The 26,439-nt window shown below is 38.7% G+C and overlaps 1 protein-coding gene across 2 annotated transcripts in view; it reads left to right on the top strand.

Moving 5' to 3' along the window:
* Window positions 1-26,439, top strand: part of LOC111872262 (E3 ubiquitin-protein ligase CBL-B-B) — a gene marked incomplete at its 3' end in the record, with an annotated part of 117,484 nt that overhangs the window by 65,215 nt on the left and 25,830 nt on the right. Inside the window, 5 exon segments of one of the 2 annotated variants that reach the window (XM_023865981.2) lie at window positions 1,834-1,980; window positions 3,819-3,950; window positions 8,347-8,484; window positions 11,171-11,393; window positions 12,124-12,264. In XM_023865981.2, coding sequence (XP_023721749.2) covers window positions 1,834-1,980; window positions 3,819-3,950; window positions 8,347-8,484; window positions 11,171-11,393; window positions 12,124-12,264 — 781 coding nt within the window. 2 annotated transcript variants of the gene reach the window in all.

The following is a 26,439-nucleotide window of genomic DNA, read 5'->3' on the forward strand; positions in this document are numbered from 1 at the left end:
GGGGCAGTTACTTCCGCGCGAGCATCTTGTATGTGTGTGAGTGAGAGAGAGTGAAGAAATAGTAAAAATATCTGTCACTTCGTCCTCGCGTGGGTTGGTTGGTTTCTCAATGGAGCCGCCAAGTTTGCGCATGCGCTACGTGACGTAGAAAGCACGAGAAGGAAGGGGGGCAGAGATCGATAGCGATCGCAGGACGTAACCGATAATACGTACTTCGCGTGGCCTTGCATGTTTCCCAGCCCCGCTGCCTTCTCATGTTTGGCGCCCGAAGTAAATAAATATCAGGACCTTGAAAAACTGCATGAAACTAAAATATTAATTTGCAATCTCACGCCATCGAAGAAATGCTATATTAATTCTTAATTCAGCGTTCATTCATTGCTGTTAATTCAGTATTCATTCGTTCTGCGTTACAATTGAGTTTATCTTGTGATAAGCTGGTCACACTAAGTGCTATAGGTAAATATGCAGTACTTATGTATGACATTTTTTCAATCTATATATTTAAAATGAGCAGCTTCGTTCTAACTGGTTCCTATCGTTTAAAAGTTTCTGAGCTTTGCAACTTTATCACTAGCAAAGCGTGGAAGTTTTTGACATTTAATGCTGTCATTTAAATACTTCGAGCTAAAATACTGGAGCTCTGTATACTTTATTCTGGTGCAACATTTCCGTAGTTCATCTGTTATGGGCATGTACATATTTTGTTACACCTCTTCTTGATATTTCTGTTATAGGTGGTTTTTATTGCTATATCAACCTTTTTCTTTTCACACTAACATGTTATTGTTATGTTTGATTTACCTTCATATCAGTCATCATTTCCCTGCTGCAGTTCTGGTTTCCAACACTGTTTATGGTAGATATTTATGATTTTGGATGTATCCTCTCAGGAGTTCGTATTTTAATGACTGCTGGTGGATCTCTGTGGTTACATCATCTTGTCATGTTCTTTGTTTTTGTTAGACCCTGTGCAATGTTATTTGGATATCTTTAAATTAGCTGTCCATGTAAGACCAGTGAGTAACAACCCATCAATCTGTCTGTGTATTCTTGTTGCTCATACTTGGGTCATAGGACATCTGTGAAACGTTTTTGTAAAAGCTGTAATCTGCTTGTCTCTACACATGGCTATAAACAATTTCTTACTATTCTTAATGTGGTCAGGTATGGTTAACACAAGAAAACAGTTGAAAAGATACTGACAACATAGGCACATACATGTTAATATGAATAATGACACTGAAGCGGGCTGTCAGAACTATTATGAAGATGTACTTGCCAGCTTATGAAAGTAACTTTCCCCAGGTAAACATATGACTGTATTTTTGAAGCCCTGGCCATATTAATGCTATCAGTAATTTAGAAACACGAGGTTAAAGAGTATGGTGACCTGAATTCAGTTTGAATGTTTACATTGAGTCTCATCTGCAATTCAGGTGTGAAACCATGTCTTCTTCTATAACCCTTTTCTCTGTTCAAATGGAAATTGGGATTGCTGAATGTAGAAGTGAATAACAGGAACCATGCTCCTATATTGCTATATATTCTAAATTATTAATTACTAATGCTGTGTGAAGTGTATGAAACGAGGTGTAGGGTTAATTTCAGGTGGTGAGGCAGAAGGGATTTGGAAAGAAGAGAGAGTATGTACAAAGGTGCTGTCCTGGTACTTGCATGGGTGAACTGAGTAAACCATAAAAGACATTAGGGTCGTTGGTTTCCCATCTGGGAACCAAACAGCAGTTTTGTGAAAACAGTGCTGTATAAATTAATGTTTTAATTTCGGTTATCTCCTGCATATATCACTAAAATAAAACTGTTTCACTTCAGTACTCTAGTGCCATGGAAGATCTTCAGGCAGGTATTGAATGAAGTTCATCCAATCAGCTCTGGGTTGGAGGCAATGGCCCTTAAATCCACCATTGACCTGACATGTAATGATTACATTTCCAACTTCGAGTTTGATGTTTTCACAAGGTAAGTTTTCATTTAGTTTGGATAAACCTGTAGTATCTTTGTGGCGTAGAAAATAAGTAAAATTTCGCTTAGTGGGGGGTGGAATCGAACTGGGTCCACTCGCCACGGCGGCCACTGATTGGCCTAGCCTGCCCCGAGTGAATATGATGGAGAATTTGGTGGAATGAAGATTGGCAGGGGAAACCGAAGTACTCGGAGAAAACCTGCTCCAGCTCCACTTTGTCCAAAACAAATCCCACTTCACCAGACCTGGGATCGAACCCGGGCCGCCACGGTGGGAAGCCAGCAAGTAACCACTTGAGCCATGGCGCGGCCCTAGAAAGTAAGTATGTTTGTGCACTTGTGTGCGTGCATGAACCTACTGCTTTCTGAGTAACATCTCAAACACTGCTGTACAGAAGTAAAATTTATGTGGGTTTATTTTCCAGCAAATGTTAATGTTCCTAAAACTTTATGAAAATAATGACACTAAGAAGGTACAGTAAGTCCTAATTTAACTTCTCAGTTAACATTGTGTTGCTGTTGCATTGATACTGTTTTCATACCAAGGTTCCAGATAACGTTGTGTTATCTTGTTAATACATCATCATTCATCCCAGAGATTAAGAAATTGGTAGAAGAGGCGTTTCACTCACACCAACAAGTGTTTAATGTTGATGAGACCAGGACATCATCCACTGCTCACACCCTTCACTTTTGGCCATTAATACAATATAGTATACCAAATGTTAAATGAACACTGTTATAGTTTATAATTGCATGTACGAGTATTTATAACCAGTAATATATAACTATGTGTGATAGCATTCATAATATTTGTACTGTGATCATGTTAAGGGGCTGAAGAAAGTCTGCTAATTTTGTATGGTAAAAATTGATTCGCATAATGTCGTTTCATATAAAGTCACAGTTTGCAAGACAGTATTCATAATGTAAGATTTGATGTAATGTTAAAAAAGTACTTACTGCATAATCTGTTTGAAATTCAGGCTGTACTTAAATTGTATTTAATATTTTTAGAGTATGGAAATATATATTTTGTTTTAATGAAAAATATGGTCTCCATCAGTTGAGTTTTGTCTTGCTAAAAAGAATTCAGTTGTTACATCATCTCTCTTATGAGGGGGGAGTTATCTACGTACATTATGTGTACTGCAAAAGTGTGCAGATTTATACCATATGGTATAATGAAATTATTGGATGGACCAGGAATTATAAACAATATAAGGTATTTGGATTGTGGTTTTCTGATGAAAAGACACCATGCCTCCTTAAATATGGATATCACATGGGAGGACTATGCTTTCTCCATCGTCAGGTTTGAAATGTGTAGAGGGAGGAATTAGGTTGGTTTTGTAGACTGGTTGCAGAAGTTGGGAAGGAAATGTAGAATGGTCTGGTCCAGTTGCAATGATAGGGCTATCTCTTCCGTCCAATGATGAAACACATGATATGCCCCTGAAAAGGAACTTTTTTCTGCCTGTTGCTCCCATTGGTACGGATTTGCGTTATTTCCTTACCCCCTCCCCATGGATCTGAGTGACCAAGTTCCTTGCAACCTGCCTGTACAGCAGGGTCACTTCCTCATCCTACAGACTTCAGTCCTGAAGATGGAGACAGCATGCTCCTTTGAACACTAGTGTCTGTTCACAAGACTTCATGGTATCACAGCTGAGAAGACCACAGTCTGAACAGTAATTGTCATGAAATCCTGAAAACAGAAGATATTGTAAAATCTGGTTTCTGTATGGTTTGTTGTGTCGGCATTCCACTTTCATCGAACCCAGTTCATTCATATGCAGAAAAAAAATCTGTATTGATTATTCTGTGTTATTCAGACTGTTCCAGCCATGGACAACTCTGTTAAGAAACTGGCAAATTCTGGCAGTAACACATCCGGGTTATGTGGCATTCCTCACCTATGATGAAGTGAAAGCACGTTTACAGAAATACATCACAAAACCTGGAAGGTAAGACTATTCGGTGACAACAATGAGTCAAACAGTTTTAAACTTTTAGTTACAAAACCTGAAGGGAAGATGTGATTTGGGAGATCAACACATAGACTGTAACATAATGTTGTGACATGATAACTGGGCAACAGATGGGTGAACATGGTTCCACAACCATGAATCAGCAAGCCACAATAAAGGAAATGATGGGCCATTATTGGGCAATGCAGCATTTTCTGTAAGGTCCAACCCGAAGCTGTATAACAAGAACCAGCAGGATAAGTCATCTGTAGTTTAGAGTCGACAATTGGGGCAATGAACTGTGAGTTGTGAGATGGTAGCCAGCTGGCAATGATGTAACCATGAGAGCAGAAGAATCACTTGTTGGTTTCTGTTACTGGGCAACAGCTGGTGAAGATGTATAAGACTTCACATGTGCTGTAGTGGGAAGTAGAGTGCATGAATTAGTGGAAGCATCGTAATTACTAGTAGTTACTATTTATAGAGGTCCCGTAAATCCAATTACTAATTCAAACCCCATGTTTAGTCACTGACATGTGGTAATATTAACAGTTCCATTCATAGTACCACTGTAGCTGACTTACCTCCCAGCCTTCCAGTTCTACCGGTGCACTAACAGTTGGCAGTATTTCACTGTAAAGAAATGAATGGCAAATAAATTACATATTATCTTGATTTAGCTCATGACCATGGTGTGTATTATCACGGTTACTTCTTGTAATTGACCATCTGCACTTATCACAATGAATTCTTTTAATCCATGATATGTATGCAGTGTCCGTCTTTTAGTGCACTCAATTTCACTTGTTATTTCACAACATGTTTCGGCACTATAGTGCCATCATCAGGTGCTCCATTTACGTTAATCTATTTCATTGCTTGCCATTATGTCATTGTAAAATTTAAAAAGTATTTAAAAATGTTCGTCAATTATAATAAATATTTATATACTAAAAACTTGTGAAGGTTATTTATCTCATCTGTCCCAATTCTAATATTTACAACACCCGCAACCAAACAGGGAACACACAACACGAGACACGATATACACCGAGAGTAAGAGGAACGACTCCCATAGTGGTGGAACTATGCGCGGTGTTAGAATTGGGACTGATAAGATAAATAATCTTAACAAGTTTTTAGTATATAAATATTTATTATAATTGACGAACATTTTTAAATACTTTTTCAATTTTACAATGACATAATGGCAATCAATGAAATAGATTAACGTAAATGGAGCACCTGATGATGGCACTATAGTGCCGAAACATGTTGTGAAATAACAAGTGAAATTGAGTGCACTAAAAGACGGACACTGCATACATATCATGGACGAAAATCAGTGCAACAGGACGCTAAAATACAACATTATGAATTCTTTTAACTTCACTTGCACCAAAATTTCTGATAAGTGGAAACTCATCAGCTTATGAAGTTTGAAGAATTTGTTGTGATAAGTGTAGATGTTCAGTTGCAAGAAATAACCTTGGTCTACATGTGCCAAGAAATTGTCAAAATATAGCAGTAATGACCATCTATTGGTAGAAGAAGAAACTAGTTGCTCAAAACACTTTCAGAAAAAAAAATTGTAGAACTTCTTGAAACACAGTCTTGAACAACCAAACTTCTGTGACAGTTTGCACATGGCACCTGTAAACAGCCAGACTCATTTATGGGTCTGAAGGTGTTAAAGTGAAGCTTGAAGGAACATGGTGTGAGGGTGTGTGCTGAATTCAGTTGATTGAGGTTAGGCAGGTTCTTGTGAATGTGGCAATGAACCTTCAGTTTCCATAAAAAGCTAGACATTTCATGACCCACTGAATGACCATCAGGTTCTCAAGAAGCGCCCGCTCCAATGAAGTCACTGTACTGAGGTTAAAGTAATCTGTAATCGTTAAGACTGTTATTTTCAAAAGTGATGTAACATTTTTCCATCTTCTCCTGTAACATGCCGGAGAAGGATATTGTTATAAAAGTTGTCTATGCATATGTACCGTGGCTTGGAAATGTATTAGGAAGTGGATGTTAAGCACCAAGCATTCTCAACCATGCCACTGGATGGAGGTGATGGTCAGCTTTACATTTCAGCTGTTTTATCCCTGCACATAAGGTCCACTGAAAAGGAGGTTGAGTAGATTCCATGCTGTACAAGTGGAATGGTGATCAAGAAAATATTGTGGCCTCTCTGGAAATGAACACTGTTGGACAGTAGAGACATTAACTAAATGTCATTCCTCGCTAACATGGGTCTTCAAGAGCCCTTGAAATTACATGTGATAATAAATCTTAAAAAGAGTATACAACTAGGGTAACTCACAGTGAAGGAGTAACATGGCAGCCATGGAGAAAGTTAGGTTTATGTTGACAGTGGTAACTAATGAACCTTTGGAGCTACAAATATGAAATCTTGTATGACAGTAGCTGGTATACATCCCTGTAAATTATTTATTAAAGTTTGTTTGTAAGCGAGCAGTTAGAGACAGTGTGGTGGTGCAAAACTTTGAAGTTATGTCTCACAGATGTAAAGTAGTCATAATCTGTACGTTAACTATAAATTATTTGCAAAAGTAAATGGTAATTATAACCAGAACAGTAACACTGACATGTGGGATTTAATGTTGTGACCATTCCTGCATGAGCGTAGCAGAAAATGTGTTTGTTGTGTTATGAATCTGTCTATTTATATAAAATTGAAATGTAACAGGGTGATGAAATATCTGAAATTATGAGTTTCAGGTTACCATAGTGAACTGTCAAGCATTAACACATTGTTTGAATGGAAATGTAGTAGATCAAGAACGAGCAGGCAGTCTTTTGTTTAATTATATCATGTCTGTCCTTTAGGAATCATAATATTTTGATTTGGATGTTTGAAGAGTAATTAGTATTTGTCATGGAATGTGACATAGTTTATTGAGATTTTGAGATTTCCTATTTGAAACGTGCATGTAGAAGATGGCCATTTTGACCAATTCAGTGAAATCGTGTTGAGAGCTCTGTTCTGGAGCCAGCAGGATAATCCAAACTGACACTTGGCAGGTTGTTGCAGGCCATATGCCTGTGCATCTGCTTGACTCCATATCTCAGTGAATACCATTAGGCATGTTTGAGTAAACTGTATCTATATGTTACTCTTGTTAATTTAAAGTATATTTAGCAACACAATAATATGTGCATGGTGTACTTGTATGCTTATGTCATTAGTCACTTCAGTAGTAGACTCTACTGGGAAATAAACAGGAATGTCATAGGTATGACTTGAAACTCCATTATGAAATGTCTGTTTGCAGAAGGCCTATACAGAATTTGCTCTATAATACGTTTATTTAATTCATCAAGACCCTTAAAAACTTAATTGATATGGTTGCCATCATTATTTCCCGAATGAGAAATTGCTTTGTTAATGCAGTTACAGATCTATGCTTTTCTGACATTTTCTTAATTAGTAATGTAATATCTGTAAGTTGTTACTCAATAGTAATGATTTTATAGTCTAAATAACCATAAATCACTTCACCCTTTATTATAAGAAACTTTAATGTTCCTTTTGAATAATTTGTTTCTAAGTTGTATTTGTATTTATTCTAATTATATTTTCTTAACTAAGATAGTTTATAACAAACAGGATTCTTATATAGACTTGAAAGGATTCTGATGATGGTGTATACTGTACTTCTTTTGGCTTGTTTTGGACTTCATCCATCGTCTGGTATGTAAAAGACAAAAGACCATGACGTTTCGGAGACTGGATCTGTCTCTGTCTTCAGGCGGGTGGGGAACGATAAACCTATTCAATTGAGCCTGTTAGAAAGAGCTAGTCTCAATCACTCAGTCACTCTAGTTTCCATCATTTAAGTGTGAATTAATTTTTTTTTAATTCGCTTAATGGGGGGGGTGGAGTCCAACTGGGTCCACACGGCACAGCAGCCACTGATTGGCCTATTGTAGCCTGCCCTGGGTGATTATGATGATGGAGAATTTGGTGGAATGAAGATTGTCAAAGGAAACTGAATTACTCTGAGAAAACCCACCCCAGCGCCACTTTGTCCACCATGAATCCCACTTGACCATGCCCGGAATTGAACCTTGGCCACCGTGGTGGGAAGCCAGTGACTAACTGCTTGAGCTATGGTATGGCCCATTTAAGTGTGAAAGTAACAATGCAAGATTTGTATAACTGAAAGTCTTTGCGGATGGAATATGGAAAGTGTATTGTGAATTCTGCCTCGAATTCTTTGTTTGCTGACCAGTTATTTTATTATATTTTATTGATTTATATATTTTACCATCTTAAATAATAAGTAAAATTCATAAAGCATCTGGGTGTGTGCGTGCGTCTAAGAGAGAGAGAGAGAGAGAGATGTCAAGTATATATTTACATCTGTTCCAGCTATGTCTTCCGACTTAGTTGTACGAGGCTTGGCCAGTGGGCTATTGGCTATGTGACTGCAGATGGGGAAATTTTACAGACAATTCCACAGAATAAATCCTTATGCCAGGCTTTACTCGATGGATACAGAGAAGGGTTGTAAGTACAACTTATTCATAGGTAGTAGTATAGCTAAGCATGCTTCGAGGCTCGTCCACAAAGTAAGTTTCCCTGGGGCCATTTACAGAAACAAAACACAATTTCATGGAAATATTTATTGCAACAGATACAGCAAGTGTTTAGCTATTTTTCAACATTGAGACATTTGTCGTAACGTGGGACCAACTTTCGAACACCTGTGTCGTAGAAGTCTGCCACCTGGGATTGGAACCACTGTGTGACAACCATCTCTGCCTCTCCGTCATTCTCAGAAAGCTGACGCTCACTGGATAGGAATTTCTTGAGGTGTAGGAAAAGATGGAAATCACTGGGAGTGAGGTCCGGGCTGTAGGGTTGATGATTAAACACCTCCCAGCTGAACTCCTGCAGGAGACTTGCTGTCCGTCGAGCCGTGTGCAGCCTAGTGTTATCGTGCAGGAAGACAATACCAGCACTAAGCATCCCGCGCCGCTTGTTTCCGAACGGCCTGTCACAATTTCTGCAGTGTTTCACAGTAACGCTCAGCATTCACCGTCTCACCTCTGGTCAGGAAGTCGACGTGTCTGTCTCAGAATACCCTGCGCATCACTTTCCGCACTGACGTCTGCTTGAATTTCGTCTTGCAGGGAGATCCACTGTGACGCCAGTACATTGACTGCTGCTTGGTTTCTGGGGTAATGTGTGCAATCCACGTTTCATCACCTGTGATGATCCAGTCCAGAAACTTGTCGCCGTCATCATGGTACCACTGCAGAAATGTCAGTGCTGACTCCATGCGCTTTGTTTTGTGTTCTGGTGTCAGTTGCTTCAGCACCCACCTGGCGCACAGTTTCCTGAAGAACAGGTGCTCTGTGACAATTTCATGCAACAAGGAGCGGGAAATCTGCGGGACATGACAGCTGAGTTCCGTAATTGTGACGCGACGATTCTCCACAATGCGTTCCCGCACAAGCTCCACCAGGTTGTCTGTAATGATGGATGGCTGCCCACTGCGCTTTTCATCATGCACACTTTGTCGACCTGCTGAAAAGTTTCTGCACCAGCGACGCACCATCTGCTTGCTCATGACATTAGGCCCATGGACCTGGCACAGCTGACGATGAATTTCGATCGGCACTATGCTCTGTGCATTCAAAAACTTTATCACTGACCGCACTTCACAGTCGGCGGGAGCTGGAATAAGAGCCTCCATCTTCAACAGCTGCAACGATGCTACTGTGGGAATGTGGGAAATTCCGTTAGTGCATGCGGCATCCTGTGTCATTGCTCTTACACATACGCGCAGTCACTTCGTGCAATATAAGGTTTGCTAGCTGTGGGACGAGTGAGAAACTTACTTTGTGGACGTGCTACGTACCTTCCCAAGCATTTGGGTAGAATTTTGTTTTTGCAGAATCTGCTTACGAAAGAAGCTTCATCTCTGTTGACCTCAGCCTTTCAGTGTCATTAAGAGTAATGTTTTAGAATTAAACATATACTACTACATTCTTTCTTTTCTCCTTCTTTCTTTCTGGAGCTATTATCAGTTTGAGCCTTGCATCCTGAATCACCGCAGGACATATGTTGCTGTTTTGAGACCTTACTGTCAGCAACTCCATATTTTCCCAGATCATTTGCATCATTCAGCCAACTTGGAGTCAGTCACGAACACCTCTTCACTCTTCTGGCATATTAAAAGACAAGTGCCTCCAGCTTCCATTTTATACACACATACACACACATACATATTGTCATGTGTTGCCTATGTAATGTGACAAATTCACGCAGGTCTCGGATTTGAGCGAATATTTATTGGAAATACTCTTTTACACTTTCAAGTACCATTATTCACAATCACAGTTACTGCTTTGAAGCCAACTGAAGACTGACTACTCTTCTAAGGTCAACTACAAACTGAACTCGTCCCTTGTTGAAGCTGGAGTTTTATAACCTGGTCTTGGATGGAATATAGTGCACCATGTAGGAGCCTTTGTTTCCATGGAAATATACATTCCAGATACCTGGCAGCATGCAGCATTATAATATAACATTGCTTCATATCAATTTTAATAAGCTCTGTTTGGATAATTTTGTTACTAAAACTACCAGATGATGCTAGTATTACATGTGGGTGGAAAGAGAAATGCATACACAGTTTTAGGCAGTGAAACATGAAGAGAAGGAAGATGCAGGCATAAGTGGGAGGATAATATTTCAATTATTTCTTAGTGACATGGGATGTGAAGATGTGGACTGACAGACTCTTAGTGAAGACAGCAATGCACTTTGGGTCCATAAAAGGTGGGCTGAGTAACTATCTCCTCAAGAGAAAACTCTTTTTTGGAGTCAGTTACATGGTCAGCTAATTTACTTTCTCTACTAACCACAGTGGGGCAGTGTTTGCTGATGATTGAAGTTCTACCAGGGCTTGGTGGCTTGTATATATCTTTGCTGCCATTAGTAACAAAATACTGCAATTTGTAGGGGCATAGAAGTTTTAAAAAATATGACAGTATAAAAAAATGAAGGGACTTCAACGTAATAAGTCAGCAGTAACCAGGTCACCAGTCCACCTGCTTTTGTTTTTAAAAAATAAGTACGATTCCATTCAGATAGATGGTATAGTTCACTTGCGGACTACAGGCCACAGATTTTTCAGTTTATTTCAGATGGTCAAGATTGTTATTAATATTCTTGATTTTCCCAGTTATCTGTTCCCTGATGGGCGCAATGTGAATCCTGATCTCTCGTGGGCTGTGCAGCCAACTCCAGAAGACCATATCAAGGTGACACAGGAACAATACGAATTGTACTGTGAAATGGGTTCCACATTCCAGCTATGCAAAATATGTGCAGAGAACGACAAGGACATTCGTATCGAACCCTGTGGTCATCTGCTATGTACACCGTGCCTCACATCATGGCAGGTAGGAGTGCCGTTGTATTTTTGACAGACCTTCAAGCGGTAGTTTGATTTTCCATTACACTGGCACACTTAGAATGAAATGATGCTTGGGCTAAATAGAACAAGGTGTTTACTTTCTTGTTGCTAGACTCACTCCTATGACTTGTTTTATTAATAAGTAGACTTTAAATTAATTGGAGGTGGATTATCTGAGAGCTTTGTTTAAAAAGTTAACTGGTATGTCCAGTGTCAAGTTAAACTTCATGCTTAGTTGATTTCTAAGAAGGAACAAGTACAAAGCAACGTAAGTTTTATTTCGCTTCTTAATATGTACTTAGAAATCTTACATGGAGAAGGCTTTGTTTTTAATTGTAGAAACAGCATGGGACCTTCTCAGAAAGAGCGCTCGTGTCTTTGCCAATAATATTTGAGTAAAATACACTCACAAATGCTTATCCATGCGTCATTTTCTTTTGTGCATTCACAACATTGCATAATGCTTAATCGGCATGCTCAATCTATCTCTTTGTCTGTAACCATGAAAAAGGTCAGTAATATTCCAGCGGGGAGGTATGCGGTAAGGTAATTACGTATGTCGAAAAAGTTAAGATAGGAGAATTGGAAGAAAGACCCCTAATGTGAGAACTGATAATTATGATACAGTAATTGCATTTTTGATTGACAAAGCACTCTGTGGCATCTCAGTTTGAGACATAATGCGAACACATTATAATTGAGTAATTCTAACTCAACAGGACTCTGAAGGACAGGGCTGTCCATTCTGCAGAGCTGAAATCAAAGGCACAGAGCAGATTGTGGTTGACCCTTTTGATCCAAAGAGACAGCACAAGGCGGGATCTACAGGAAACCTAGTGGACTTGGATGAAGATGAGGAGGTAGCTGATGCTTCTGAGTAACCACATTCTCTCACTTGCTTGTTTTATGTCTTGTTGAAGCTTGTGTTGGCCTGTTGCCCTCTTGCACTTCTTGTTACCTAGCCCATTGCCTATATGTCATGAGGAGTTGTTCAGAAAGGAATATTATGTAAAGAGAGAATGCCTTAGTAATGTTCAGTGATAGTACATATAAACACAGTGTGCCCACATGTGTGATGATCTGCTTGTAAAATCCTGTTACACAGTACTTCCTTTGGCTTATTTTCATCCATCATCTAGTATGTAAAAGACAAAAGACCATGACGTTTCGGAGACTGGATCTGTCTCCGTCTTCAGGTGGGTAGGGAAGGATAAAGCTACTCAGTTTGGCCCATTAGAAAGAGCTAGTCTCAATCACTGGACAAACCCCAGTCTGTAGAAAACAACCTATGAAATTTGTGCCAAGCCTGCACATGTCAACAATGTAAAAAACAGAAGTATAGATTAACTTCCAGGAGTTCAGTTAAAAACTTGGATAATGCATCTGTGTGAATAAAGAATTGTGCCACCAGAGGGACTTCCGGGAATCAGACTAATCCCTGGAGCAAAACTTTCTGAAGTAGTTGAAGCCACTAATATTCATAAAAACTTACATTTTTGATTTGTTAACCTCGTCATTGATGAGGGGAATCTATATGGGAGAAATATCCAAACTGGGTTGGCTGATTGGATTGGTTGAACATGCCATATGAGCTGATTCTTTGTACTTTCTGTATCTGCTGTCACTTTCAACCTCCAAGATCCTAGCTTCATCCCAGCTTACCCTATGACTTTCATATGCATGCTGAGCCAACCTGAATTTCTCTAGAAGACCCTGCTTGAGATTGTGCCTGTGTTCATGGATTGGCACAGCCAGCGGTCTGCCTGTTTCACCAATGTAGCTTCTGCCACATTCACAGGGAATGCTATAGACGCACTGTTGAGGATCCCTTTTTGGTCTCGTTCTCATGAGCGAAGACGGTCCTAATATTATACTGGTTCCCTATGCGCTTGAACTTCTCAGAGATGACCTTGACGTACGGGATATAAACTGTGCCAAGAGGCTTTTCCTCTTTTTTCTTTTGATGACTACTACCCTTGGACCTGATAACTGAGTCAGTAAAGCCTTGAGAATAACCACTCAGTTGAACGTCCACTGTCCAGTGATTGAGACTAGCTCTTTCTAATGGGCCCAACTGAGTAGGGTTTATCCTTCCCTACCCACNTGAGGATCCCTTTTTGGTCTCGTTCTCATGAGCGAAGACGGTCCTAATATTATACTGGTTCCCTATGCGCTTGAACTTCTCAGAGATGACCTTGACGTACGGGATATAAACTGTGCCAAGAGGCTTTTCCTCTTTTTTCTTTTGATGACTACTACCCTTGGACCTGATAACTGAGTCAGTAAAGCCTTGAGAATAACCACTCAGTTGAACGTCCACTGTCCAGTGATTGAGACTAGCTCTTTCTAATGGGCCCAACTGAGTAGGGTTTATCCTTCCCTACCCACCTGAAGACGGAGACAGATCCATTCTCCAAAACGTCATAGTCTTTTGTCTTTTACATACTAGACGATGGGTGAAGTCCAAAATAAGCCAAAAGAAGTACAGTATACACTATCGTCAGAATCCTTTCAAGTCTATCCTGTTTCACAGTTGCTTAATGTTATGGAGTCAACTGTGCTGTGTGAAACATGCTGTGTTCTGTCTGACCAAACTGAGACCAGACACAGAACTGCCTATGATAAAATTTAAATCGTAAGAAACATCTACACCTCTTATTCCCACACCTTCAGGGAAGCTATTGAAATAGTCCGACATGCAGATTAACTGTAACTGGAATAATGAGGGTTTGCTATATATATATATATATATATATAGTAACGTGTTTTGGAGTAAGTACTTCCATGGAAGCGCAATAATGGTGAGCCGTTGTGTAGAGAATGCCATGCTGTATCCCGAGCTGAGAGTATAGGTTGGCAGGGCAAGCAGTCCCTCAGGAGTCAAGTTGGGGTGTGTGTTAAGCTGCTGCTGTTGATCAGCTAGTACAGTAAAGTAAAAGTAAAGCTATCCCTTTACCAGGCCATGAAGGCTCATAGGGTTGTGAGACATTGAGGGTCCCACATTGTCTAGACAGTTGGCTCAAAGATGGCGGTAAGGTTGTCAGCCTTACGCGCCGGCCGCACTTTACTCCCCAGGAAAATTATTTATGTAATTCCTAGTACTCATTGCTGTTAGAGGCTGAGTGAACCCCAGGGACATAGTGCGGCCAGAAGGATTAGGTCAATTGAAGAAAATTCTACAGTTCTACAATTCTGGTTCAGTGTGTTCATTATTGTTATTCTTCAAACGCAAGTTCATCTGTGTATACGGTGCAACTGTAATAAATACTATAGGACAGTTCAACTAGTGGTTGTCTCTTCATATGACATCCCACAACCTCATCAGTATTTGAACCTGCGACCTTCTGACTTATAGCATGGTGCCTTAACCACTACGCTACCGCATGCCCCACTAGTACAGTTAATGTACAAAGTAACACAATTTATTACCAGGTTAATACAGAGAGTACAACTGTCTTAGCAAGGGCAGTGGTCGACTTTCTAAAATGAGAGACACACACTGTCCCACACCTGGGTACAGGTTGTCTGAATCAGAGAAGGGAAGAAGGGTGGCAGTTACTGAGTATTTATACAGATTTAAAAGTCGCCGTAAGGGCGCTTTCCCTTTCCAGTACTCTTCCGATGTATTTATGAACTTTGGTTGGTGACTATGGATTTCACCAAAAGATTTGTAATATTCTATAACATCTGTATTCACTTTCTCCACTCTGCCTGTGACCAAGTCTCAGAATAACGAGAGAGTATTGTTCACAAACAATTTACACAAGATTTCATTTCTACATTGGGAATAACACGTGTATGCTATTGCCTTCTCAATACACATTGATCTGTAATGAATAAAATATGAACTTGCAATAATCATTTATTGCGTCTATAACAGTATATGACATGAACATTAATATGTGGCTATGCCGTAGCTCAGGTGATTAGCCAGTGACTTCCCACCATAGTGGTCTGGCTTCAGTCCCAGGTGAAGTTGTGTAGGATTTGTGGTGAACAAAGTGACACTATTGAGGTTTTTTTCTGCTGGCACTTCTCATTCCACCAGCTGGTCCACAATCATTCGTCATCCTGTTGTCACATGTAAATCCATTGCTAGGGAACATGTTGAGAAACATATTTCCATGGAGGTGGATTCTTTAAGACCAACTTGGTATGAACACTTTTCCATGTAAATGAACAGATGAGAACCAAGTCAGTTGTAAAGAAACTCTAAACCAAATCAGTCATTCAAAGTGGAATACAGACTAGGAGAGAAAACAGTCATAGTCCAGTCAGAAGGGAGCAAGTCTTAGGTAGTCGGTTATTGTGAGTCGTTGTAAACTGATTGTGATTATGAAAGATTGAAAAGAAGTGTTAATAAATCCAGTCCGGACCCTGTTGTTGTTGTTGTTATTATTATTATTATTATTATTATTATTAAATGCTTCATAGTCTTGATAGTCACAGTGTCATAAATAACCAACTTAAAAAAGAACATGAGTGTGCTATTATTATGGGGTTATGCTATTAAATTTGCTCGAATTAGAGACACACACAGATGTAAGACGTTTATTTACGCATTAATATTTTTTTGTGTCTTCAAGTATGTATTTATATACAGTAAACCCTCGCTGATCCGGTTATAGTAAATCTGGATTGAAGTATGAAAAATGCTATTCAAAGTTCAGTGCGTACTTTAAAAGACACATGGCATTTAGGAAGGTAGATGAGTCACTGGGCTGTTCAGAGAAAACTTGACAGTTTCTTCAAACCTCTCTTATTACTTTCAGAAACAAATACAGCTTCTGAATCTTCTGTCAATGAATAAATGTATTGTCTTTTTAAAGTTTCTAAGTGAAGGCTTTACTGTGATTTTTTATTTATTTTGATCATCACTACTTATGGGAGCTGGGATAGTGTAGTCAGTATAATGACTGGCTACAGGGCTGGATGACCGAGGCATCAGAGTTCAAGTCCCAGTAGGGTCAAGAATTTCCTCTTCTCCACATCCAGACTGGCTCTGGGGTCCACCCAACCTCCTATCCAATGGGTATCGGGGGGCTCTTTCCCTGGGGCAGAGCTGCCGGGCCTTGAAGCTGACCGCTCACCTTCAGCTAGTATGAGGTCAAGAAAATGTTGATCTGTACATCCACTACCCCATACACCTTCATGGTGTATTGCTTACTTAGTTAGCAGAGAGGTAGCTGTATCTACCAACACTACTTTAAAAAAAGGTAAAGTTGTCCCTGTGCTCAATGAATGAAGAGGTATGTGGAGTGGATGTATGGGTCCACATTTCCTTGACCTCAGCACTACCTGGAGGTGAGTGGTCAGCTTCATGCCTCTGCCGTTTTACCTTTGGGGTATCCCCGGTACCCATTGGATAGGTGGTTGGGTGGACCCCAGAGCCAGTCTGGATGATTTGGAGAAGAGAAAAGTCTTGACTGTACCGGGACTTGAAAGTCCAACCCCTGCATCATCCAGCCTGTAGCCAGTCACTATACCGACTATGCTACCCTGGCTCCTACCAGACACTACTTATGTCATTAAATTTTTCATTTCTTTGTGTTCTAATGTTCTTTCTTTTTTTTTTCTTTTAGGGCTGCCTTTTGCTTCGCTTAATCTGAATGCCCCCCCCCCAAGTTACTTTCTATTAACAAGGGTTTACTGTGCTGATTTACACTCTATTTTCTTGTCTTTTTCTGCATTTAACTGACTCTTAGTAATCAATACAAGTAGGCACTCAAATTATATAGCATTTTTACTTTCATTATTAGTATTATGCAATTAAAAGTGGGGGACTTTCTGAACATCTGTCACATTGGGCATCACTGTGTGTTACTGTTGCTTGTTTGTATTGTTCCACAAACACAACCCCAAAACAACCCCCAAGTTTACGTTCTTCATTCCATGGCAACTAGGAATATGAATTTTGGCTATGTGTGTTTTGAGAAATGGCATTTGTTAATTGTATTGATTTTATTGCTGGATGGTTCTCATTGTTATGTGAGTTATTTGGAGTGCCTTGATTTTCCATGCATTAGATAATGTAAACAACTTGCTCTTTGGTTTTGTGTAATGGTGATAAATTAAAAATCTTCAGAATAGGGGATGAGCAACATGTGATTGATGCTGCTTTTCATAATCATTTAAAACAGCACATGTTATCCAATATGCATGAAGAATAACGAAGTGAAATGTATGGTATAGTTGAAGCATGGTATAGCCTTCATGTGTAACTACCAGCGGGCAGGCTATAGCTTATTGCTGGGTGATGCTCGGTTTCATAGCAACTTGAATGGCGTGTGGAATTTAAAACTGTGAAAGCATGATATATTTTTTTCTGTGGTAAATACCAAGAAAAGTGCAATGTCATTAATAAAATGCCTCAAATAAAATTGAAGTTTGTTGAAGTAAATCGTAGTTGATCTGAAATTATAAACCAAATTACTGTTGAGAGAGCACACAATGCATATATGCTTGTTTCATTGTTGGTGACTTGCTCTACTCCCATATTGAAGTCATGCCTTGAAGCATTCTCTGCATAATGTCTTAGTTAAAAGGAAATCTTCAGGCCTGAGCCCAGTTCTAACTCTGAGCCCTTTTGTCCATAGTTACTGTAACAAGAATTTAGTTTTGGTAGCAATATGCTAGTCTGAATGAATGATTCATCATGAACTAGATATCTTCAGCAAAATTGAATGTTGTTGAAGTTGGTGTTAGTTGATTCTTAGACTTGGAGGCCAAACTACTGTTGAAAGAGCACACCTGCATAAATACAGATATGCAGTTGTTTCTTTACTTATGGAACTGAATTCTGAAGGTTATTAGCCAGTAATTTCTTGCCCACTTCTCTTTTATAGCAGGTTTGTAATTTTACTTTATGTTTTAACTTTATTGTTTCATTTTTTAATGTCGGATTTTAATTTAGTTTTAATTTTATTCTGTTATACTTCTTAGTTGTAATGGATTATATTCCATTGACATGTAATGTTCTAATTTATTAAAATGTTTCTTCAGTGTGAGGTCTGTTTCGTTTATGATAACTGCATTAGTAAATGTGTGTTTTTTGTACTTACTGTTTGGATTTTCTCTGACTTTTTGGTATCATTTAAGAAATCAGTTAATAAAACCCTTGAATGAAAACTACAGAAATACACTTTGCTTCTCAGAATATGATACCAAATTAAGGTATGTGTTTAGTTAACAGAGTGAAATCTTCATTTAACTCTCCTTTTGGCAGCAGTAACTTTGGACATTAAACCAATGAAAATCTTGAGGTACTTTAACAGTGGGAGTATGAACTTGGTGTAATTGAAATTGAACATTAAAAGAGGAAGAAAAGTTCAGTTGAGGAACATTAAATAAAGCTTCCACTGTAATCACAAAGCTTTTTCAAGCAATGTAAAAGATGAAGCAAGCAGTATTGTCTATATAAGTGGAATTATAAGGTGAAAAATTTGGACAAAATTTCTAATAGAAATTGTGAAATAGCTCCCTCTGATCAGGCAACTGTAGTATTCATCATTATTTCTTTGCTGATACTTTCAGGCTATATAATAAAAGAGCTGATTTTTTTATTTGAGAAAGTGAAATTGTACAAAGTGTTTTCAGTTTTTAGATGTCTGATTTTTCTTTACATGGCTGACTGCTGTCTATGCAGTCCATTTCTAGGCATGTCCATAATGTGTCTGTTTTGGAATACTGCTCTCACCTACAGTGCTGTGCAAGTATAAACAGTGGTGTCCCTTGTCTGAAGCTGTAGATGGCTTGGGAGTGAATATTATCACATTAAATATTGTCATCTATTAGTGACTAGACATGGAGTTTTGATTGGTAATTGGATTTATTGGACACTTATCAATTGTAACTACAAGTAATTATAATGCTGTCACTAATACACACACTGTACTTCTCACTACAACACATGATAAGTCTTCTGTGTTGTAATCTTCACATTGTTGCTTGGTTATGGTTCCCAAGAATGAAGATTCTTCTGATCTTGCTTACATTGTTGCTTGCCATCCCCCATCTCACAGCTTGTCCTTAACTGGCCGTTTGGTGCCTGTGACTGACTAATTCTCGTTTGAGCTCCTTATTTAACCTCTGCACAGAACCCATAGAGAACACAGTTTCTAGTTGTTGTTTACTGGCCGTTGTGTAGCAACGGCTCATTGTTTACTGACATCATAATTGAAAATGTAAAGTATTAGAGTGTAGAATTTTTATTTTATCAATTGAAGTAAAACTTTATCTGCTTAATGCTATTAGGCATAAGTAACTCTTAACCCATTGTGATCTTCAGTCCTATTTCTCCTCACAGTTTTTGTCTCCATGCTCATGAAATTGGTTGACACTTATATATTCTGGTATGTTTTCAATCTTCCTCCCATATCTCCAGAATGTACAGCAAGTGGTGGTGTGCATCATACTGCCCCTACAGGAACTGGAAATTTCAGGTGTCTGTTATTTTAAAATGAAATATGGTATGTAATCTTTACTTTAACTTATCATATAGACATGGAGGTTTCTAATCTCCTGCATGAATTGCCAGTACTGAGTACATAGAAGTCCATTTACAGAATCAACACAGAGGTATGTGTTTGTTTTTCACTTATCTCTTATGGTAATGTGACATGAAGTAGGATACAGGCACACAGACCAGTGATGAAATGTAATTGTGTATTAAGGGTTTTCACCTGAAGTTTTAATTTCACTGTTTCTCTGTATTCTGCCATCACAGCCTCCTGAGCAATCACATGTTTTGAAATTCGGTTCCTACTCTGGGCTTTTTTTTTTTTAAGTATATTAAGCATAATGAGCATATGTCATCTTTCACTAATGCATTCTTCTTTCATTCCCATGTTTCACCTTCATTGAAAATAATGAGTCATGAGACATATGCCATGTACTCATAATATCCCTAGGATCAACTCTCATCGCACCTAGGTATGAGTGGGGTTCTGCTGTACATATTTGTCTTTGCTGTGGATTTTTCTTGGTTCTCTGAAATGACATAGTTACTGTGGTTGGTGTTTTAAGTTCAAGTTATTCTCACGGAGGTTCATAAGTATGGATTTCACTTGAAAAAGTACTTTGGAGATACGGTATGAGGGTGTGAACTGGATTCAGGTGATTAAGGATGAGAGTTTGCCCGTGATATGCAAATGTGGTAGTGAACATTCCAGTTCCGGGAAAGGAAAGGAATTCTTTCACCAGCTTAGTTACAATTAACTTCCTAAAGACTCTGCTCCATAGAGTTAGTTATGTGAAAATTCACAGAGATATTGGGTTTTTGGACTTTATTCATCATCCTCGTATTTTTTAAGATAACTAAGAAAAACATGACGTTTTTTGAAACTGGATCTGTTTCCATCCTCAGGTGAGGGAAAAACACCTATTCTGTTGGGTCCCTATATATATTTTTCTTATTAGCTCTCATGGACTTAGCCTTGTCTCAGGTGTTTATAACCTTTGTGTTTTGTGACCTCGGTTGTCCAGTGATTGAGGCTAGCTCTTTCTAAGGGACCCAACAGATTAGGTGTTCTTCCCTCACCTGAGGACAGAAACAGATCCAGTTTCCGAAACGTCGTGTTTTTCTTAGTTATCTTAAAAAAAACAGGACGATGGATAAAGTCCAAAAACCCAATATCTCTCTGTTATACACCATCGTCAGAATCCTATAGTAACTATGTGAAAATTGTTCCAAATGTTATGTTTTGCTGCTGTTAAGCTGGGATTATTAACCTTTATTAGTGATGCATCAAATTTAGCCATCAGTACATTGTAATGGAGGCAAGACATGGTATTTTTTCAGTGCTAATATTGTTCCCCCTAGTAAAATTATGGCCTCCAGACCTGCAGAAGCAGAAGATTTAAATCCTCTGATCCATGGCAGTAAACAGTTACTCCTGAACTGAAACTTGGCCACCACCACCTCTGTAATACCGAGATATTTAAAACCCATATTCCTGGATGATAAAGGTTTAATATGTATCATGTGCGTGATATTCAGTCCCAAGCCACCTTCACTTGAATTCTGGTGAGATCTGTTGCTTAGAATAACTATTTGCTTTGACACAAAAAAAAACATTATGCCAGTATTAGTATTGTAACTTATGAATGCAGCAAGTGCAAAAAGTTGTGGGAGCGAGAAACTACCAGTCCCTTATTTTTGGAAGGGATGAAAAATTGGTATTGTGCCTCAGATCTGTACCTGTATGTTGCATGTGTTTAGTGAAGATATTGAGACTGCATGGTGCTAGACATTATGGATACAATAACCAGATAAGTTGAAGTGTTCTGTTCAAAATAACTTAATTGAGTTTTAACCCATTTGATATTGTAATGTATCATAATCATAAAAGACCGAGGGGAACGTAGTTGGAAGTGATTTAATAATTCCATTTAATCATTACTCTGACAGAAACAAGACATTGCTGATTAGTGAATAGTTATACAAGCATTTAACAGTAGTGGAAGTCAGGGAGAACAAATTAATAAACAAATAAGCAGGAAGGTGGATAAAAGAGAAAAATTACAAAATAAATATTGTGACATAACTGCCAAAAAAAAAGGAAGAATAGTGGAACATATTCACCATACCATTGCCTAGCAATGGAATAGAAATAGAATAAATGAAATGAAGTGATATGGAAAAGAAACTAAAGAAAAACCAGTAGAAATCAGTGAGGCCCTGTAAAGGACTGTTTTTAAAGGTCAAAGTCAAAGGGTAAAAAACAGGAAGCCTAGCAGGAGGAAAATTTATAGATTCTGCATGCTGTCACAATCTGGAAAACCATAGTTTGAATATTCACTGCTGTGAGAACCTCAGTTCTCATAAATTCTCTTCCACTGCTACCATAGCATTCCTTCAGCACAACACGGAACAAATGAAAATTTTCTGTGTTAGAATTCTCTTCATTGTTGTCGTCTTGGTATTGTCAGTAAGTGTTGAAATGCTCCTTCAGCCTTAAATGTACAGAGTGTTCCTAGTTAACTTGCAGCATGTGATTATGGGCATTCAGTGAACTTGTGATCTGGGTATCCTTTGTTTGATTTGGATCTGTACAACCCTCACATTTTGGTGACATTCTTGTGGTCACATGCAGTTGGCTGTTAGTGTCACACCTATTTCGCAAATGTTTGAATCTGAAATTTTATATTGCAGCAGGAAATATTTATGCTGCTGCATTTGCTTAATGTGTAGAACTATTTAATTCCCTTTGGTCTTTTTATCTATATTGCAACATGTGTGCATTAAAGTATGGTCATTTGCTTTGTAACATATGTGTTTAGCCAGGTTTGTAGGAAGGTACGGGAGTAGGGTTTTGAGGAAGCAAGCTGTCCTTGTGGGTGTCTCCTTCATAGGAATAATTTTCAACTGCAGTTTTCCTATATTGCAGTATTTCTTAAAATGTCCTCCTGAATAAATTGGCATTATTTGGAGGAAAATTTTGCCAGTACTCCATTTAGGAATATTACATTTATATCATTGTGACAAAAGTATGTGCATTGGAAATAATTTTTATCGAGGAGTTTCTATGGAAAGGGGAAAAATTTGTAGCATACTCTGACTTCTTTAAGTGTTCACCACCTTGTTATTACTGACTGTCTTCTGATCTTTAAATGTAAACCAATAATATATCCAGTAGATTGAGCTCACACATTGAAATGTGAATGAATATGAATGTTATTTATGCTGTTTTGTAGGTCTTTGTTATATTAATTTAATTACGTCAGTAAATTTAGTATGTTTATGTATATGCATAATTTTATTTAGTAGCTGGAAGCATACCTTATTATTAATTTTGTAAATATTATCTGAATAATTATGCAGCAAAATAAAAACATATATTACAGTTACATTTTGTTATTTATCTGCAATCTTAATTGAGTAAATTTTAAATAAGGTTCATAATATTATCATCGTAAATGACTGACGAAAAGAATAAATCATCATTTTTAGTATCGTGGACAAACGTGAAGTAAAATTGTATGTATTTTAATCCACATATCTATTCTAATATTAACCACTTTCAAATGCTAAGTTGTCTGAAACTTGTATTCCTATTGCATACAGGTACTCCATGATTAATGTGACAGTTGTGTTTAAGAGAAAGTTGTAGATGGTGAATTTGCATAAAGTGCAGCATTTTTCCCCCCTTATTTTAATAATATTTATATAAGTTCAGTATGAAAAATTGTTATAGTTATTTACTCTGAAAGAATAGTTACTGGCTTCCCACCATGGCGGCCCGGGTTTGGTCCCGCGTCTGGTCAAGTGGGATTTGTGGTGGACAAAGTGGCGCTGGGGCAGGTTTTCTCCGAGTACTTCGGTTTCCCCTGCCAATCTTCATTCCACCAAATTGTCCATCATAATCACCCGGGGCAGGCTACAATAGGCCAATTGGTGGCCACTGTGCCGAGTGGACCAAGTTTGACTCCACTCCTCACTAAACAAAGTGGATACTCTGAAAGAAGAGTGCTAAGAAAGGGGGTGATGTAATGTCCTTCAGGTATGCACAGAAAACATGCACCACTGAGTCAGAATCATTTCCCAGTTGTCTCAAGACACATCCCCCCCACATAGTATTTTAAGCATTGTGAAGTACTTTCTGGTTGACCAGAAATAGCTTATGTCAGTAATAAAAAAATAATAAATATTAACTCTCATGGATCGCATGGTAGATAATTGTCTAAATTGATGGGTGAATGAGCTGATGAATGAGTCATTTTGTTATATTGGGAGATGGTTGAAGACAATGTTGAAGCAGGTGATTGTGATGATAGAGAAGGGAATTGAATTGATTAAAAAGAACAGTTTTGAGTTTTGGATTTATGGGCATTGAATTTGATGGTAACATTTCACTAGAAATACAAGGGGAAGTCGATAATTATCCACAATGCAATTGTATTTGTGTTTCTGTTGGCATCACTGTCGTTTTATGCAGCATCGCCGTGCGTGGTTTCCTTGTCATTATTTTTGCGCAGGTTTGATGTTGCTAGGTCAGTTCCATCGTCGCTGCCTTGCCGTTAATCATGGCTGCTCCGCTTTCTGTTTGCACCAAAGAAGAGCAACGTTCAGTGATCCGGTTTTTGTGGTCGGAAGGTGTATCAGGGGCGCAATCCATCAAAGACTTTCAGCACAATACGGGAACAGTGTTTTGCCACAACAGAGTGTCTACGAATGGATTGAAAAATTAAAAAATGGTTGCACAAGTGTTACGCATGAGGAAGGAGCCGGACGACCATCCACAGCCACAAATGAGGACAACATTGAGCGTGCACATGACATGGTTCTGTTAGACAGACGAGTGACTATTGATGAGTGGCAAATCGCCTGCAAATTAGTCATGGTTCTGCCTACGAAATCATCCACAACAGACTTGGGTTTCATAAAGTCTGTGCAAGATGGGTCCCAAAACAACTCACAGTGTTGCATAAACAAACGCACTTGGACATCTGCCAACAACATTTGGATCGCTATGGTAACGCGTCTTCTTAGACAGAATCATCACTGGTGACAAAACATGGATCCATCATTGCAAGCCGGAGAGTAAACAGCAGAGTATGGAATGGAAACTTCCACAATCGCCCAGCAAGAAAAAGTTCAAAAGCCAACCATCTGCAGGAAAACTGATGCTTATGGTGTTTTGGGACTCACAAGGCCCAGTACTAGAACATTATCAGGAGAGGGGCACAACAATAAACAGTGCTCGTTACTGTGAGATGTTTACTGACAGGCTAAAGCCTGCAATTCGAAGCAAACGCCGAGGACTACTGTTGAAAGGTGTTGTGTTGTTGCACGACAATGCCCGTATACATACTGCTGCCCACACTGCTGAAACCCTCCAGGAACTCAAGTTTGATGTAATGGCTCATCCTCCATATAGTCCTGATCTCGCCCCTTCTGACTACCGCTTGTTTGGTCTACTCAAAAAGGCATTAAGGGGCCGTCGATTCACGTTGGACCAAGAAGTGAAGGAAGCGGTGCATGCGTGGCTCGCTGCTCAGCCGAAAACCTTCTTTTCTGAGGGCATCAGGAAGCTTGTGCAACGATGGACCAAGTGCGTTGAGAAGCAAGGGGACTATGTTGAAAAATGATGTTAATGTAAGTTTTCTATTTGTTTTGAAATAAAATTTATAGCTACATTGCGGATAATTATTGACTTACCTGCGTATTTGATAATCTGGTGGCTCTGGTTTTTTTTTTAAATTGTCTGTCTTTAATTGCTTCCCAGATTGTGACGAAACCATAATCAGATGCACAGAAGAGGTTGCTTAGCGTGACCAAATTTCCACTCTTCCCCTCACATTTCTACATCTCCCACACAGTACTTGACTTGTTGCCAGCAACAAGTTAGCATTATAGGGACTACTAGTAAACAAAATTGATCTAAATTAATTGATCACATTTTATTAACTCACAGATAATGAGGAATACCTGTACAGACAAGTATTTTATTCATATCATGGTTGATTTTGACATCCTGTGCTTTATATCGTAGGTCATACATTGTTATACGTCTGTTCCACACTGATTTGATGATATTTAAAAATTTAAGAATTCTGAAAATTGTAAAAGGAAAGTATGCCCTTCAGTGAGTACAGAACTTCCAAACACACTTGTCAGAGTTTAGCAAGGTTACAATTCTGTTTGCTTCAAACATGCCTCACTACTTCAGGTATTTTGCTATAAAATGTGTAGACTTGTTAATTTGTGTAGTGTGCTCATGTTATCAGCAGCATGAAAATTACTGTCTTCTGGAATGTGATATGTTGTCTGCTAGATGTTTGCTGAGGTTTCAGATGAATATACATTCTTTGTTGTGACAGAAGACTAGCCTGAAGATGGAGGCAGTATATTCCTCTGAAATATCAGTAAACATCTACTTACTATACTGCACCTTTCAAAGGACAGTAATCTTCATAGTCACTGCCATGAGAATCTCAGATCTTATTTAGTAGAGATAGTCCTCTAATCCTGTTCTCTGATGTGTTAGGGAATGCTAACCATTGCCTGAGACACCTGGATATCCTTTACGTGTATT

This window comes from Cryptotermes secundus, unplaced genomic scaffold (assembly GCF_002891405.2).
Source record: "Cryptotermes secundus unplaced genomic scaffold, Csec_1.0 scaffold848, whole genome shotgun sequence".
NCBI classification, from domain to species: domain Eukaryota; kingdom Metazoa; phylum Arthropoda; class Insecta; order Blattodea; family Kalotermitidae; genus Cryptotermes; species Cryptotermes secundus.